Source organism: Larimichthys crocea, chromosome XXIII (genome assembly GCF_000972845.2).
Source record: "Larimichthys crocea isolate SSNF chromosome XXIII, L_crocea_2.0, whole genome shotgun sequence".
In the NCBI taxonomy this organism is placed as follows: domain Eukaryota; kingdom Metazoa; phylum Chordata; class Actinopteri; family Sciaenidae; genus Larimichthys; species Larimichthys crocea.
The window spans coordinates 13,707,852-13,724,156 of NC_040033.1; the positions used below are offsets into that span (position 1 = coordinate 13,707,852).

The 16,305-nt window shown below is 43.0% G+C and overlaps 1 protein-coding gene across 6 annotated transcripts in view; it reads right to left on the minus strand.

The window, feature by feature from the left end:
• The window catches only part of zfhx4 (zinc finger homeobox 4), a 279,124-nt gene that overhangs the window by 52,538 nt on the left and 210,281 nt on the right, over nt 1–16,305 (minus strand). For all 6 annotated transcript variants that reach the window (XM_027274217.1, XM_027274215.1, XM_027274216.1 and 3 more), the window contains 4 exons: nt 5,641–8,179; nt 4,889–5,113; nt 4,237–4,531; nt 1,945–2,486 (listed from right to left, as the gene is read on the minus strand). In XM_027274217.1, coding sequence (XP_027130018.1) covers nt 1,945–2,486; nt 4,237–4,531; nt 4,889–5,113; nt 5,641–8,133 — 3,555 coding nt within the window. In that variant the 5' untranslated portion in view covers nt 8,134–8,179. The remainder of the gene's footprint in view (nt 1–1,944; nt 2,487–4,236; nt 4,532–4,888; nt 5,114–5,640; nt 8,180–16,305) is intronic.

Here is a 16,305-nt window from a genome sequence, read left to right on the forward strand (position 1 = left end):
TAGGTAACCTATCTGGCTATTGTCTTTTATAAAATCACCTTAAACAGCTGTCAAAAGTAGCTCCACAATCTAAAGTGCATACACACAAGCAAGTACACAAAGGCACACACACACACACCTATGCTATGCTTAAGTCTTCTTCTGACATTAAGGAGATCCTGATTAGTGTGGACTAATCAAGCTGATCCTGGAGAATCGGACCTCAGCTAATGTAGGCCAAAACGCAAGCAGCATTTTTGTGAAGAATTTATAAATCTAAAATATTTCAATGCAATTAGTAGACGGTCCCTGGGGATAGACATCTCCAACTCATCGCATGCCAAGATCAGACTCTGCCAAACTGTAAGCCAATCCTGTGTCAATATGTACATCCTGTCTAAGTCAACTACGACTGTTTTAAATAACCCTAAAAATGCCAATGTGCTTAATCCACTCAAGCTTTGGAGCTGTAAGTAAGAATTGGTCTCAGATTTCTGAATAAATGCAATTCCTTAAGAGTTACTGTGCAATGTAGGAACCACTTCCACAAAAATGATTCAAAGGAGTGACATAAGTCTGGTGTTTTAGTGGATTTAAAAAATATATATAATAAAGCAGATTCAAATCTTAATGAAAATCCTAAAAACTAAATTTGAAATAAAAATCATTTAACAATAAAACAAATGTGATAATGTGTTCTTACACATACACACACACACACACACACACACACACACACACACACACACACCTCCCACTGCCAAATGTTGCGTACAGTAGTAAAGAAATCCTCATTAATGTAATGCGCTTGATCCTGTCCTGTAGGTCAAGGCCTCGGAAATGTAACAGCATCCTATTAAGCTGAAGGAGACGTCTGACAAACTAAATCACCTGAAATATATAGGAGAGGAGAAAGATGCCAAATATTGGACGTGTTGGAACTTCTTTGCTGAAACGGTTTATAGCTCAGAGTGTGAAGAGTTTAATTAGTTAAGTACGTGACTCCTGTGTGAGTTCACTGCTCTGATGAGTAACTAGTGTGCTAACCTACTGACAAGTCATGACCAAATCATGTTTGGATGTTAACATAAATGATACTTAAACAATGTCTGTTTTCTGAAACATTAATAATAAAATGTATTAAATAAAATGCACTCAGACATTGTGTTACTTTTCATGGACACATCCTTTTTTTATATATATATATAAAAAAAACACAATTAAAAACAATGTCATGTTTTATTTTATTTTTTTTATCCTTAATATATATATTAAGTATATGTGTGCTTCAAGTAGGGATCATGAATCAAGGGTAACATGTACCGAGTAGTCTGCTTTCATTGTGTCCTTGTTGTTAACATGACTTTGAAACCTTATCATGAAAACAAATTCTTCAATTATTCCAGAATTATTTACAGCTGGAAAAAACAAGCTGAAAAGACAGCTGAGGATAATCAAAACTTTAAAACATCTGAAACACGTTGATAGTACGTGACTTGTGTATAATTAACAGTAACAGTAGTGCCAGCTGGTCATAAGAGGGACATGTAGCCATATCTGATAGAAATCATCCTGCCTACTCTAACAGTGACCTTTTCCATCTCTGTCATTCCATTCTCATGGGAACTTTATAACCATGTGACACTGCAGTTAAGACGAAGAAGCAAATTCTTTCTAAACAAAAACATGTGTGCTTTTTCTGAATCTGAACTTAAAATGAGTGGTGTTCCCCTCAGACGTATACCAGTAAGAATGCTCTTACAGTATATATGTATTATGATGTATGTTATACAATATGATGTCAGTGTCCTGCAAAAATAATGATAGTAATTAGTTTTTATTCTCATAAAACATCAATGTTTTTTTATTGCTTGAATGTTTTTTTTCTCAGCTGGGACAAAAAGCTGAGATTACAGAAGTTGTTTCTGCAGGACACTCACAACATTAAAAAAAAAGTGTTTTTACCTTGTAGAGGCGGATGACAGCCTCATGCCTCTGGTTGGTGGCATGTAGCCTCAGTTTATCCACGCTGTTGCTGTAGTAGTCACAGGCGTTGCATTTGAGGTGCACGGGGTTGCCAATGGCCACACACTTTAATCTCCACTGGTTGGCCTTGCCTCCTTCCTTGATGTGGGCCACCAGCTGGTGTTTCTGCATGTGCTTGTCTGTCTTACAATGCAGCTGAAAGTTGGCCTTAAGCTGCGTGTTGTAGCTGCAGAGCTTGCACTGGTAGACATCACCCACCACGCAGCGCCACTCCTCTTCGGGCAAAGAGCGCTCAGCATTGACGTGGGCGTTGAGAGCCTCCAGGCTGTCCGTGGAGTAGCAGTTGCACACAGCGCACTGGTAGAGCCGCAGCGAGGGGTCATTGATCGGTGGCGACAAGGAGGAGAGGGAGGGGTCTGACGAGGACATACCCCCCATTCCACCTGAGGACACCAGGGATAGATCGTCTGCCATCAGTTGACCACTGGCAAGACGCAACTCCGCTGACAGGTCACTGTTCACTACAGAGAAAACGAGTGAGAGAGCATGTTAGACACCAAAGAGCAAGACAAAAGGTTTTTTAAAGGTATGGCTTTCATGAGGATTACATACACGGAAGCATAGAAGGCAGGCAGTATGAGCACCAAGAAGAATGGTGCATAAAAACAAAGAGGTATGACAGACGAAAATGAAAGGCTGGAATACATAAGGAAGGATAACGGATAGAGAGAAAGAGAAAAGGCTCTTTTAATGAAATTAAGTGTGAAGAGAGAAGTGAGTCCTCTATGCAGGCCTCTCTCACACAAAAGGATTTGATAAAATAAAGCCTCACAGAGGACTAGGGCTCCTTAGAAAGTCTTGTCTATAAAAAAAACCCTAATAGGATTGAATCAGGATCAATTACAATCATCCTTTTCAACTTGCTAACTCGCTCATCAGGTAGCTTTAATTACTGCTCTCAGCAATGGTGGGACAACGGTTTTAGGCCTCTAGGCTTTTCTCACATCCATGCACAGATTTCAAAAGCTGATCAATGCATTACACTTGTTTTCTCTTTCTTCTGCCCAACCACCCCAGGACAAAAAGCAGATCTGCCATTCATACAAATGTAATTAACTCTTTCGTTTGATCCATTCATTGTCTTTCTATACATGTTACTAAAGCTGACTGTGGCTTTTTTTTTTTTTCAGATAATATCACGACACGGTGGTTAGAGCACAGAAGATTTAACAATTACACACAATCAGAATCTTTTTTTTAATAGTTTAAGTAAAATTGCACAAATTAGTGGATAACTAAATGTGTGTTTGGGTGTGTATGTGGGCTAGTATGGGTATGTGTGTGCTGGTTTTCAAAAGGGGTACGTTTTTACCTGAATGAGGATGCAAAATGTGACTAGAAATTTTGTTCAGACAAGTGTGTATATGAATGTAACCATGTGCAGTATATTCATCCTTCATCTGTGTATGCCTGTGTATGTATGACTATTTGAATATATAAATATCCTGCTCACACCATCCGTATCTATGTACAGCTGCGCTCACTATGGGGAGCTGTGTGTTATCAGTGTAATTCACTGAGAGTACATCTGCTGGCTGGGCTGTGACCTCCACACTAGAGGAGGGAGTGGGTGTGTAACACTGCAGGGTCATTGTTAAATCTCTCTCACTCCTACGGGAATCCGCTTCCTGCTGTGTGAGAGAGTGTGTGTGTGTGTGTGTGTGCGCATGTGTGTTCATGTGTGCATGTGTGTGTGTTCTCTCCAGAGTGAGCGAAGGTGGGGTAGTGTGTGTATAGAGGGGATTAAGCTGACTTAAGAAAATTACAAATGAAAGATTAAGAATAATTCTCATGTGGCGTCTCATAATCATTTTTTAATCAGTGAGAGGGGTCAAAGAAAGGAGACAATGACAGAGGGACAATATGAGAGCAGAGATAAGAGGGAAAGAGAAAGAGAAGAGGGTGCGGCAAAGGGGGGCAAGGTAAAAAGGATGGGAGTAGAAAAAGAGAAGGTGAGAGGGCAGGGAGAAAAATGAAGAGCATCAAAGAAAGGCACAGAGATAAAAACAATACCCAGATGGCATCAGATATATGAGACAAAGCAGATAAAAATGACAAGTGAAAAATGAGCACAAGAAAACCAAAGGAAAAAATATTAAAAGGTTTTGCCACACCCTCAGCAGAATTTTTTTTTCTCGTATTTTATACGACTAAAACACTTAGTGGACACATGTATTCCTATGGTTCATTTCAATTACAATATCCACTCACCTAGACCTGATCCAAGAGCAGCCGCAGTTGCAGGATCTATCTGGAACGGGTTAATCATCATCTGGGCATCTGGGCCGCTGCTGCCGGATGGGTTCTCCAGTTTTACACCTGCCAGGCCCATGTTTTGAGCCAGGTAGTACTGGTAAAGCTCTGCCTCTGCTGGGGCCAGGCCCAGATGGAGGCTGTGTTGGATCTGCTTCATGTTCTGCTGCAGCAGCATCATGTTATGCATGTGTTTCTCGCTCGTCATATGGATTCGCAAGTTCCGCGCCACGTTGGTCTCATAGTCACACACCTGTTGGAATCAAGGTAGGATAAATTTAATATTTTCATATTGTAATAAATGTTTTTTTTTCACAAAAACATTTATATAATGTTCAAAATGAAGCAACAACAATGACAAAATCTTAATACCTAATCCATAAATCCACAATAAAATGTAAAATTTTGGTTCCTACAATACTCGAAGATAATGCTAGAATGTGTGAGAAATTCTGTTTTATAATGCCCAGAGGTCAGATGATGTGGCCAAGAAAAATAATAGACATAGTGACGCAGAGAGAAATAACTGGCTCATTGTGTAGACACTGAAACAAGCAAATTGGTATGTTGCTACCACAGCTCTACAATGACGCTCTGTTTGTCTCATTACCTCACAGCGCCAAGTGGGCTTCTGTTTGGGCTTGGATGGTGAGGGTGCACTGCAACCTCCACCAAGGCTGGCATTAGGCACAGGGTTGGCATGGGCATGGGCATGGTTGTGGTTGTATTGTGCCTCAGTACCACCGTTTTGGAGTGTTTGTACGTTGTTCAGATGCTTGTCCGACTGCATGTGGATACTAAGGTTGCCTTTGGTGGTGGTTGAGTAGTTGCATACCTAAAAGAGAAGAATGAATACAGATGATGCATGATATACACTTTATACATGTATAACAAAACCAGCTGATGATAAATTATTTCGTATTAAATTTGGGATTTTCTTTAGTCAGTCATTTGAGATAATTACCTTACACTTTATAGTTGTGATAGGTGTTGTTGAATAAAAAGAGAAAGACAAAAACATTTAACTCTCTCTTTGGAATGAATTTTTGATCTAGTAAAGATGTCCTGCTCTAGAGGTTGCCATAACTTGTCAGGTCACTATCTGACAAAATTGGCTTCAAAAGAGAATTGCATTATCTATATTGCTTAGATTATAACATTTTTTTTTACACTATTAGCATGTGTGCACCAAACCCATTGATTAATTCTGGTTAAATTAAAGATAAATGTTGGCTTCTAAAACTCAACCCATTAAATATAGTTAAAAACAAGGGTATTATCTTAATTTGGAAAATTCATAAAGTAGAAAAGACAGAAAAAAAAACAGAAATCCATAGAGATAAAAAAAATAGATTGACAGACCTCACAGCGGAAAGGCTTGTATCCACAGGTATAGCTTTCGCCTCTGGCTAAACGAGGATGAGGCTGTCCTGTGCGGCAGTACACACATGATCCACCAGACTCCGGATGTTTCTCCTTCATGTGGGCGTCCAGCGTCTGCTGGTACTTGTAGTGCCAGTTACACTTGGGACACTTCAGCGTCTTGCAGGAGTTACGCGAATGCATCATCGTCATATGTCCTCCCAGCGACCTTGATGATCCCAAGACTGTGTCACACTTGGGGCACTCCACCCCACTACCTGGGGACCCTTCACCTGGACCAGGAGTACCAGGTGTCCCTGGAGTTCCAGGCGTACTGGGATTTCCTGTGTGCTGATGCAGTGGTCCGGGACTCTCGTCATCTCTGCGCACCATAATCATGTCAAGAGGGTGGGAGGATGGTGACGACCCATCCCGTCCTGCCAGGGCTTCACTGGTTGAGTCGTTGCTGTTCTCCCGCTCTCTGGCAGCTGCCAGGGCAGTGGACAGGCGGCTCTTCTCCATCTCCAGCTTCTCACACACAGTCAGGGAGGAAGAGGAGGTGGATGCAGGGCCTTTGCTGTCACTGTTAAACTTTAGCACACTGTTGGAAAGGGGGGAAATACTTTGGTTTAAGAGAGGGAAATCTTTGCTACTGGTGCTGTTGGCCTGCTGGCCTGTCATTGCCATGTTCATGGCCCGTTCCTCCTCCTCATCTACCTCCATTTCTACTCCACCACCATTAGAATAAGTATCATCATCCTGCTCTGGACTCTCTCCTCCAACTGCACCGGGCTCCCGCTTGATGAGCGGGTACTGGCTCAGGTCTGGCCCATTGGGTTGCAAAGTGCATGTGTCCCTAACGTGGCCCTTGCAGTCACTATCAGAGTTCCGACCTTCCAGGTTGCCACCAGTGGCAGCAGCAGCAGAACTCCCACTGGGGGTTCTGTGGGCACCAGCCCCTCCCCCGAGGTTTGGGTTGGTCTCAGCCTTTGGCATGTTTTGGGTTCTGGGGGTTTGGTCATTGGAGGAGCTGCTGGCACTGCCCTTCAGAAAGGCAAAACCTGCCTGAAGGGAATCGGCATTCTCCCCACTACTGTGGAAAGCATTCCACAAGCCGCGGAGCCCCGTGTCTGGCCCTAGGAAGTTGGCAGGTGTGGGAAAGTGGGGTAGCCCAGAGTTGGGGGGGTTTTTTGGTTCCAGAAAGCTTATAAGAGGTTCTTTGTCCTTGCCGATGCCCTGGATGATGGCAGAGACATGCTTGTTGCTCAGCAGCTTCTGCTCCTGATCATTCAGGGTCATACGGTGGTCATGGACAGCATGTGTCACGAAGGAACGGCTGTAGCCAAAAGACAGCTTGCACAGGAAACACATCAGCACAGGCTTCCGCCGCCCATCGGCCACACAGCCCTCAAACTTGGACAAGTCCACATTGTTGGGGACATCTTTGGACACACAGGAGTTTTTGGCTGCACCATCCGCCGTCAGATAGTCTTTGTCTTTCTTGTGGCGGAGGTCATAGACACGGAAACTGTGCAACACGGGACCAGCGCCCGCCAGCCCTCCAGCTGAGGTATTTGGGAAGGAGGGGTGGTCGGCCGCTAGGGATTTATTCCCCAGGGATGAGGCGATGTGGAAGGTGTTGATGATCTGGGGGTAGAAGGACATGGGTGCAACGGGCTGCTCCAACCGCTCCCCCCCTGGGCTCAGGCCACTCTGGCCACTGCTGACCTGGGCATTGGGGAAGGTCTGGGGGGACAGCAGGCCCCTGAATTGGAGAGGCCCAGAGAGCCCCCCCTGGTTGCCACGCTGCTCTTTGGAGTCCTCCAGGATGAAGGCAGAGCCATCGGGCTGGTAGATGATCTCGCTGCACAGGTTTTCCACATCACTATCGTCTTCCATCTCCATTTCGCTGTTAATTTCCCCCACTGCAGCACCCACCTCATGCTCTCCTTCATCTTCACTCTCCTCCCCTACCATCCCTTCAACATCCTCACCCTCTTCATGACCTCCAGTGGTAGGCAAGCGGGCATTGGGGCAGTGGTGCTCCATGTATTTTTGTAAACTGGAGAAGGAACTAGAACATTCGTTGCAGGGGATCTCCTTTGCCGGTGCCACGGGAGATGTGGCAGGGGCAGAACAGTCCGAACCCAAAGCTGCTCCTCCTCCTCCGACTCCTGGTAAAGTCCCGATAACACTCCCTTTGTTACCGGTAGTAAAGCTTTCTCTCCGACTCTGTTCAGTTACAGGGTCGGTGGTTACACTGACAGTGGTGGGGGTAGCAGTGGACCTCAGCGGGCTCACAGTGGGCTCTCCAAGGCCATTTTCCGGCTCTCCAATGGCGGCAGGTGACGATTGGTTGTTGGTGTTGTTTCTATTGGCGACACTGGTCTCCATGGCAATGACGGAGTTGTCCTCAGCAGCAGTGTCCAGCCTCTGGCCACCATGTTCCTGCTGCCGTGATGACACCATAGGGGGAGAGTCACAAGTTGCCATGACGACCACTACATAGGGATCTCATCTCATCCAGCCTAACAGGGACCTAAATTGGAGGAAAAATAATAAAGTTCAACAGAGTTTTAGTAAATAGTACAACAAACAATTCTAAACCACCATTAACTTTCTTCTAATTAATTCCAAGTTACTTTCAACCCACATTTACATCTATTACTAACTATTGTTGGCTTCATCTGGATGTGATTGATTGCTATATGAGAGCTTGGTGATTTTAATATTACATGTGCTGATCAGCAACAAAAAAAAGCCAATTATTTCACTCTCTATTACCTACCACCTATCAGGAGTATGAACAGCGTTAAGTAGCTAGCACCTTGACAACTTTTGAAAAGTGGAGGAATCTAATATTAACTGCTCCCACTTGCATCTTTGTGTTAGAACTGGCAGACTCAGATTGCTTGCGACAACAGTAAAAAACCCATCCTTAAACAGAAGTTTTGTCTCTTATTGGCCCTAGGGACCAAAGCTTGAAAACAGGGAAAATTGGGTATAAATGAATGAAGCAGCTACCATGGCAGCCACCAGTATGGAAGTTAAAAGGAATAACTGAATTTTCTAGTAAACAGACTCTTTGATCGACATACTACTGGGCAACACTGGAAGCTGGAAACAGTCCTGCCTCTGTTGTGTCCTGTGTGTGCTAATGCTGTGTTAACGGATTATGACATCAGGATAGTAGCAGCTAATTTTGCATACTCTCAAGTGCAAAAGATAATGCATATAAATCAATTATCAAATCACTTATATATGAAAAAGTTTGCATCTTCGTTTAAGAGGAAATGTAGACTGGAGTTAGAGGAATCTTCAGTCATTGGCTAAATCAGTCTTGGCATGTTCATACCAGTCAGGAGTTGCTAATTAGGCAGCACCTATTAACCTATTAATGCGGAAAAAGGAATGACTTAGACTCTGTGTTGACAAGGGAAATAAGAAACTGCATATTGTCATGCAGCTGTGCTCGAACATGTGGAAATACTGGGTGTTTTCTAGATGAGGGTGCAGATGCAGGAATAAATCAGAAAATTATTTTTTTTCTATTCATAGTATTTTTCAAATCTCTTTGTACACAGGAGCAACAAAGAAAAGAAAGAGTGAAAGAGAGGGAGAGAGAACGAGCTTCCATGAGGAATGATGTTTGGAATACCAGTGAGATGTTATCAATCCTGGGCGGCTGCCCATCTCTCAACCCCTCACTACTTCAATCTCTTGGCTTTTCACAACAAGGCACAAATGCAAAGGCACACACAAACACACGCACACAATGTAAAAATACAGCCCCCAAAGTCCACAAACGCACACAAGCATCCCACAGTCGTTCTATTTTGTAATCATAGGCATAATTTCTCATCACCTAAAAAAAGAGAGAGAAAAAGCCATAAGGGGAGAAAAGACCAGACTAAAAGCTTGAGAACCAAAGCTTCATTGCTACTTAAAAAAAAACAGCTTTCTTGCTCAGCTAAATGCAGCAAATGAGAACTTGTTGTGCATGCCAGTGTTTTTTCACTTGATACAGTACCAGCGCCTTTCAGATGCTTGCGTGTAAATGAGCTGGCATTAAAAGAAAGCTTTAAAAGAGCCATGTTAACCTTTAACCCAATCCACCTGCTGCTTAATTCTCACTCTCTTTTTCTACACTCCCTCTCTCTCTGACAACAAAGCTACAAAGCAATTAGAGGATTAATCCGCAACAATCCAGGGCTAAACAAAGCCAGTGGGAGGGACAGTAAAAGCGTGAGGAATGAAATCAAACATGTATCCGAGTATGTTTGTTGGCTCGTGTGTGCACGCACCATAATCAGGTCTAATCTGACATATCCCAGAGATGATTCCATGGAGACTATGGATAGATTAAAAGAGAAATTATGTTTTCTCCCTCTGTGCCTCACCCAGTTTTAGTCTCTCTATATAGCAAAAAGCGAGAGGTAGATGTGTAACATCCACATGATAAAATGGCTTCATAAGCATAGGTATGTGCAGTCAGGGGTTAAGTATGATTTTTAGAGCAAACACTGTCCATTTCTTAATGAAATACAAAAGTTTCTGTCACTGTACATTTCCGTGACATACACTAATACCTTCACAGCCCTGACACAGTACACTCCACCCAACTGTTACATCAAGAAACATTACACTTCATCTGATATTTTTGAAATGATTTTAGCCCAAGGCACAGACCCTGGTGATAACTATAGTTTTCCACACACATACAGACAACACAAACACAACTGTTTACATGTTAACTCATACTTGGTAACTGCAATGAAATTAGCAGCAATTAGCTCTGAATTCCAAACAAACAAGAGTTGAAACAGGCCAAATATGACATGCCACAAAAATGCATGGCATTACCACGTGCACACATTGAGCCAGTTTCACCACAAATATATATCTTAATTTTAGATCTAGCTGCATGACATAAGAAGAAAACACAATGAATTTTAGGCGGGCAGAAATGATATAAAATAAGGTTTTTCCACATGCACTTAAACTACGGCTCATTCAGCTTTTTTACCATAAATCAACCATTATGCTCACCTAGCGCCAAAACAACATGCTGGGCTTGTTCCTGCAGTCAAACATATACATATTTCATTTTTCCACCAGTGTCCCTCTTACCAAGGCTTGTGTTAAATGTGATTGAGGGTAAAGCTGTTCAGAAGCAGTGGGTTTGAGAGCTAATGCGACACATACGACAGGATTTACTACTTGTCAGTAGTGTCATTTCACTGCTTATTTCATTGGGGAGCAACCCCTTTGAATTGTAGCTTGGACATAAAACACTGTGGTTTATGAATTATGCATCTACTAACACTTTAAGTATGGAATTATGTCTTATGGATCAGCCAATGTGTTAAGCACTTGGCACTGACATATCACCCCTAATGTTAACAGGTTAGCAGCTGTTTACACGCTGCCTGCCAAATAGAACGTAGCTGTCTATTATTTTGTTATATCTGGTTCTTATTGAGCCCATTAATTGTGCCACAAGCAAAGCAATGGAAACCAAGTAACATTATATGACTAATACTTGATGTGATTTTTTTTTACCCCCCACCTTTTTTGTATTTCTTTTCACAACTATTTGTGGAAAATATGCGCATTACATTGGAAAATGGTTGTGCTGGCCAGATAAACAGAAAAAATACAGTGACCATAAGCACAAGCTGCTTGTTTAGTACTAATATGGATGGAGAAAATTGTACAGTGTTATACTGCATAAACAGAGTTTCTGCGAGTGCACTGAATATAAGAGTCACTTTATAACTGACCCTTTTGTGGAACTCCAAAGTAAAACTGTCTGCTGTTATCCAGATATTAAGTAAAATGTCTCAGCTCCTAATGTAGCTTATCCACTCTTATGAAAGAACAATGTGGTGCAATGCAGCCTGGTGTAGGCGTTTGAAGTCATCCTGATCCATTCAGCATGTGTTAATTTAGAATAGTTGGACAAGGATGTCTGGTCTTGCTATCGAATTAATATATTTTCCTGTTCTACCTTTCTGAGCTTAAAGTAACATTTTGGACTCTAATTTTTGGACGTGCAAAAATCAATAAAAATACATTTTAAAAAAAGCTTTAGAAAAGCTGATCATTGGACATTTTGTCTCAAGAGCAAATAGATGGAGAAGTTGCCTGCTTCTTTTTGTTTTGCTCCATTCCCCAGGCTTTGCACCTTTCACAGCAGGAGTGCCCATGACTGCTTCTTTTAAGGCAGATCATGTTACCTCTAGCTAAGAAACCTTCCTCGCTCTCTCCCCCCACCGGCTTCCTTCGCTCTGCTAACCAACCAGACTCCATTCATTTGAGAGAGAGTGATAGATAGACAGATACATAGAGAGGGAGAGAGAGAAACTAACAATGTAGCCCAGGTTTTTCCACACTGCAGAAACAGTTTCCCTCTTTTAACAGAAGAACAAAAGAGATGGCCTGAGCTGCTCCTACCTCTGTTTTTTAATTAAGCATGTCCCCTCGCTTTACGCGCATGCACACAGACACAAGCTCTCTCTCTCTCTTTCTCACACACAGACCCACCCACCCACACATAAACACACACACATATACACTAAGGTAATTAAAGTGGCAGATCAGATCCTGTGAGAGGCAAATAATAGCCCAGGAATGCCTGGTTTGGACACTGTTAGTTCTGATGGGAGAAGGGGGCGAAGAGACTCCTTGGCCTATTGTTTTTCTCCCCCCTCCCCTCTCTCTCTCTCTCTCTCTTTCTCTCTCTCTCCCCTTTATCCCTCCATCTGCTTTTCAGTAGCTCCCTGAGAGACAGAGGCAGTCTAAAGAGGGGATTTCTCCACTTTTTTTTTTCTTTTCCCAACTTTTCTTCTCTCTGTGACTCGGGTTATTCTAAAAACGCTTCCGGTTTAGACAGAAGTTGTATCCTGTAGTTCATAGAAAGCGGACGTGATCAAATGTGTCGCTTGTAAGCTACCACACAGGCCAGGGCTGAATTTGCCAGGGTTTGTCCTAGTTATGAGTAGTAGTAACAAATGTGTTCATAATTGTTTTAACAACATGTCCACAGTGCAGACCTGAGGTACTGAGCTCCTGGTGATGTCAGAGTCTCCTGCTTTTGTCCTCCTGTCAGACTATTACGCATTAGCCAGAGATGCAGCCTGTTAAATGCCAAACCTGTAATTGCAGTGTCGCCACACTGTCGTCTTTGTTTACATTGGAATCTGTTGGGTTCACATTCTTCATCACTAACTGTCTGATATTTTAATGCAAGGGCAGACATTGCTGTTAAAAGTGCAGTGAATATTTATAAGTTCTGTAAACACTGGAATTAGGCCAATCTGTGCTTTGGGATGTGGTCATCTGAGTTCTAAAATGGTTATTTTCCCTCTGGTTGTCAAACTGTTTGGGTACATATGTGAGCACAGCTAATAACTGTTAAATCCAGACTGAATCTTTAAGGTGATCCATTAAAGCCAGCAAAGTCAAAAAACAAAGTCAGAAGACGGCGTGAGACTATGGCTCTGTGTCCATTCCTTGAGGTCTTCTACGAAGGTCATCCCTCTCTCGGCATGTGGCCCCTCAGTCTAACACCAAATCTTCTATCAAAATGTCACCAAGCGTTAGCCAAAGACAAAGGCGAAGGGCACTGTGAAAGCCCCTGCATCCATCTCCCACTGTCAGTGCCATGAATAGGCCTACTCTGGTCTAATTAGACCTGTTTATTTGTTGCCATGCAGAAACGGAGGGATGAAAAACGAAGTGGATGGAGGAGGAGGGGAATTATCTCTTTCCTCACAATGCGAGAAGAGCTTCGGCTGCCATCAAAGAGCGCTGATGCATGCGTGCACAAACACATTTGCACACATGCACACAATCACAGAAGAGGGCCTAATGCTCTCTGTTTAAAGTCTTAAAAGAAAGGACAGGGGGAGAAAATTGCAAAAGGATGAGAGGGGGAGGGATTTTGCGTGACCAAGTGTTTTTTGTCTTCTTTACTTCTTAACCTCACAAAGGGTTTTCATGCAGCCCTTGTTTGTTGCCTGGAGGTGTAATATTAGACGCTAGATGCAGTAGATCTCCCCAATGCCCCCCCACACCCTTTTCTGTCCGCCTGTCCTCTTCCCTGTCTCCCTTGTGAGCAAAAGCCTTCATTACCAAAAGACACCTTATCATTACTGCAAGGCGCGGCCCAGACACCTAAAGCAAGAGCCACTCTATTTAGCACAGGAATCTTGTTCGACAAATTACCTACTCTGCAAAAAAATGCCTTTCAGCAAATCAAAATCAAAATTACGCCTACATGAGCAATGATCTTAGATTGGAGAAGGAGGGAAAACGAATGGAGAGAAAGGTTTAGAGGAGGAGGGGGACACAGGATAATGAGAAGAAATGTAGAGGACGGAAGTGGCCTTTTTTTTTCTTTTGCTAGAGTAGGTATGCAGGTTCTATCCCTCAGGTTGATGACAGGTAAATTGGTCTCATTGGTTGCTCAGGTAACATATACCCAACTGCCCTCAGGTCCTTACCTTATATTTCATTGTTAAAAGAAAAAAAATACGTGGGTGACACTGGAAATAATGAAAAAGGTGTGTGTCATAGGAAACAAAAAAGTATGTAAAAACAAACTTGTTGACAAATAGTTTTCATCTGGGACCAAACTCTTTCTTCTTTTTTTTTCCCCTTTCTCAAAGCAACAAAAGAATTATATCACTCAAGCCACGGATGGGTCCTAAAATCTGATTTAGGATCCGATTACACCAGCCCCTATCCTAACTTCAATCAGGATGAGATCTATCATGTCCTCCAGTCCCTGCTTACGGGCATCCCCCTCCCAGATTCTAGGATATAGAGTCTCAGTTTAGAGCCAAGTTAAATTCATTTCTGTAGTAGTTTTTCATTATGATACTTGTGTATCTTAGGTCAATGTCAGCGTTTATCCGCTGCTTGTACAGTTTCAGAGAGACAAAGTTTAAAGCATTAAAGACAACTTTGACTAGATTTAACATTTTTACAAATGGACTTTGGGCTTACACAGTCCAGTCTAAATATATGCAAGTCTTGCGCCTTTGAAGAGGCAATATTTCAAACTAAACTCAAACTGAAACATGAAAATAAACAGTCAGACACTGTTGGGTCGCAGTCACCACTTACTGCCCTTGCTAAAGATTTTTCCAGCATCAAAGGCAAAGCCAATCTACATAGCTAATGCTTCCATTTTTTTTTTTTTTACTCCCCTTCCTCGAACTCAAAACAGCAAAGACCGAGGGGAGTGAAAAAAAAAGTGGGGATTTTTCTTTTGCCGGCAATCTGGAAACACTCTCTAGTTAATTAGGGTTGATTGGAAATGAACCGCACAAACAAAGGGCAGCCTATGCCCCGACTATTATGACCGTGCACGCGTGCGTACACGTGCACAGGGGGGTACTATAACCACCTCAGAAGCGCACGCTGGTAGAAGCTCCACTCTCTAGACTCTCTTCCCCTCTCGCTCTCTTTACCCCCTCCACCTCCACCCCCAGATTAAGGGAATGCACCGCCAAAGAATGTGTGACGACCTCCACTGCCACAGAGCAAAACTTCCAGCCCCCGACGCCACAAAAGGCAAGAAGGTAATTAAGTTTGAAAGAATAGAAGCACTGCCACAAACAATGCACCAGTGTCCATGGGGAGGGATTGGAGGTGGAGGGTTGGGGGTGTAGTTTGTGTGTGTATATATGTGTGTGTGTGTGTGTGTAGGGTTGGGTGGCGTGGGGTGGGAGGGGGGGGGGGGGATGAGGCAGAAAAGCCATTAACATTCAGTGGCCGGGTGAGAGAGAGGAAGGAGGGCAAAGGGGAACTGAGGATGGCATTCTCTCACTCTCTGCTTCTCCCTGTCTTTCTCTATCGCAGCACGACTTGTCCGTTCATTCTTTTTTATTTATCTCTCCTCTTTTCATTTTCTCTCAATCGTCCTCACATCTGGTTTGGAAGCCCACTCCCTCCCCCCAAGCACCCTGCCCTCCAAAAATCACCCCTCACTACACTGCAACAGCTCTCCAATGCTCTTTTTTGGCCCCTTTGCTGTTCTCTCTCTATGTGAAAGGTGCCCCCCCCCCATACAAACAACAAACACAGACAAATGCACACACTACATGCTACTTTTTAATTTTTTTTATTTCTAAGTTTGACACTTTGCACACACTGTAGCTTGAGGACAGAACTACCAAACGGTGATACGCACACAATATCTCTACTGGCTAAAACCTGAGAGTGTAAGAGCTAACTAGATTACCACCCTACACACTCCAATTCACACACACACACAACATACAAACACAAAACATACAGAGGGAGCTTTCATCTTTTTTTTTTTTGCCACATCTCCAGCAAAGCAGTTTAACTCAATTAGTAAAGAATGTAATTTTATTTACAGACTCCCAAGTAACTCGTAATACACACATACGCGTGCACACACACACACCCAAAGACTCACACAGTATAAGCAAACTGTCCCTCTCCCACGTGGTTGAAGCTAAGAAAGAAGTATTCATTGCTCTTGCATGTGTGTCAGTCTGTGCTTGTGTGTGTGTGTGTGTGTGTGTGTGTGAGCGTGAGTGTGTGTGTGTGTGAGCATGTGTGTTCGGACAGCGGAAAGATCATGAGACACATTTACGTCAGATGAGTGAATCAGACAAACCACCGCTA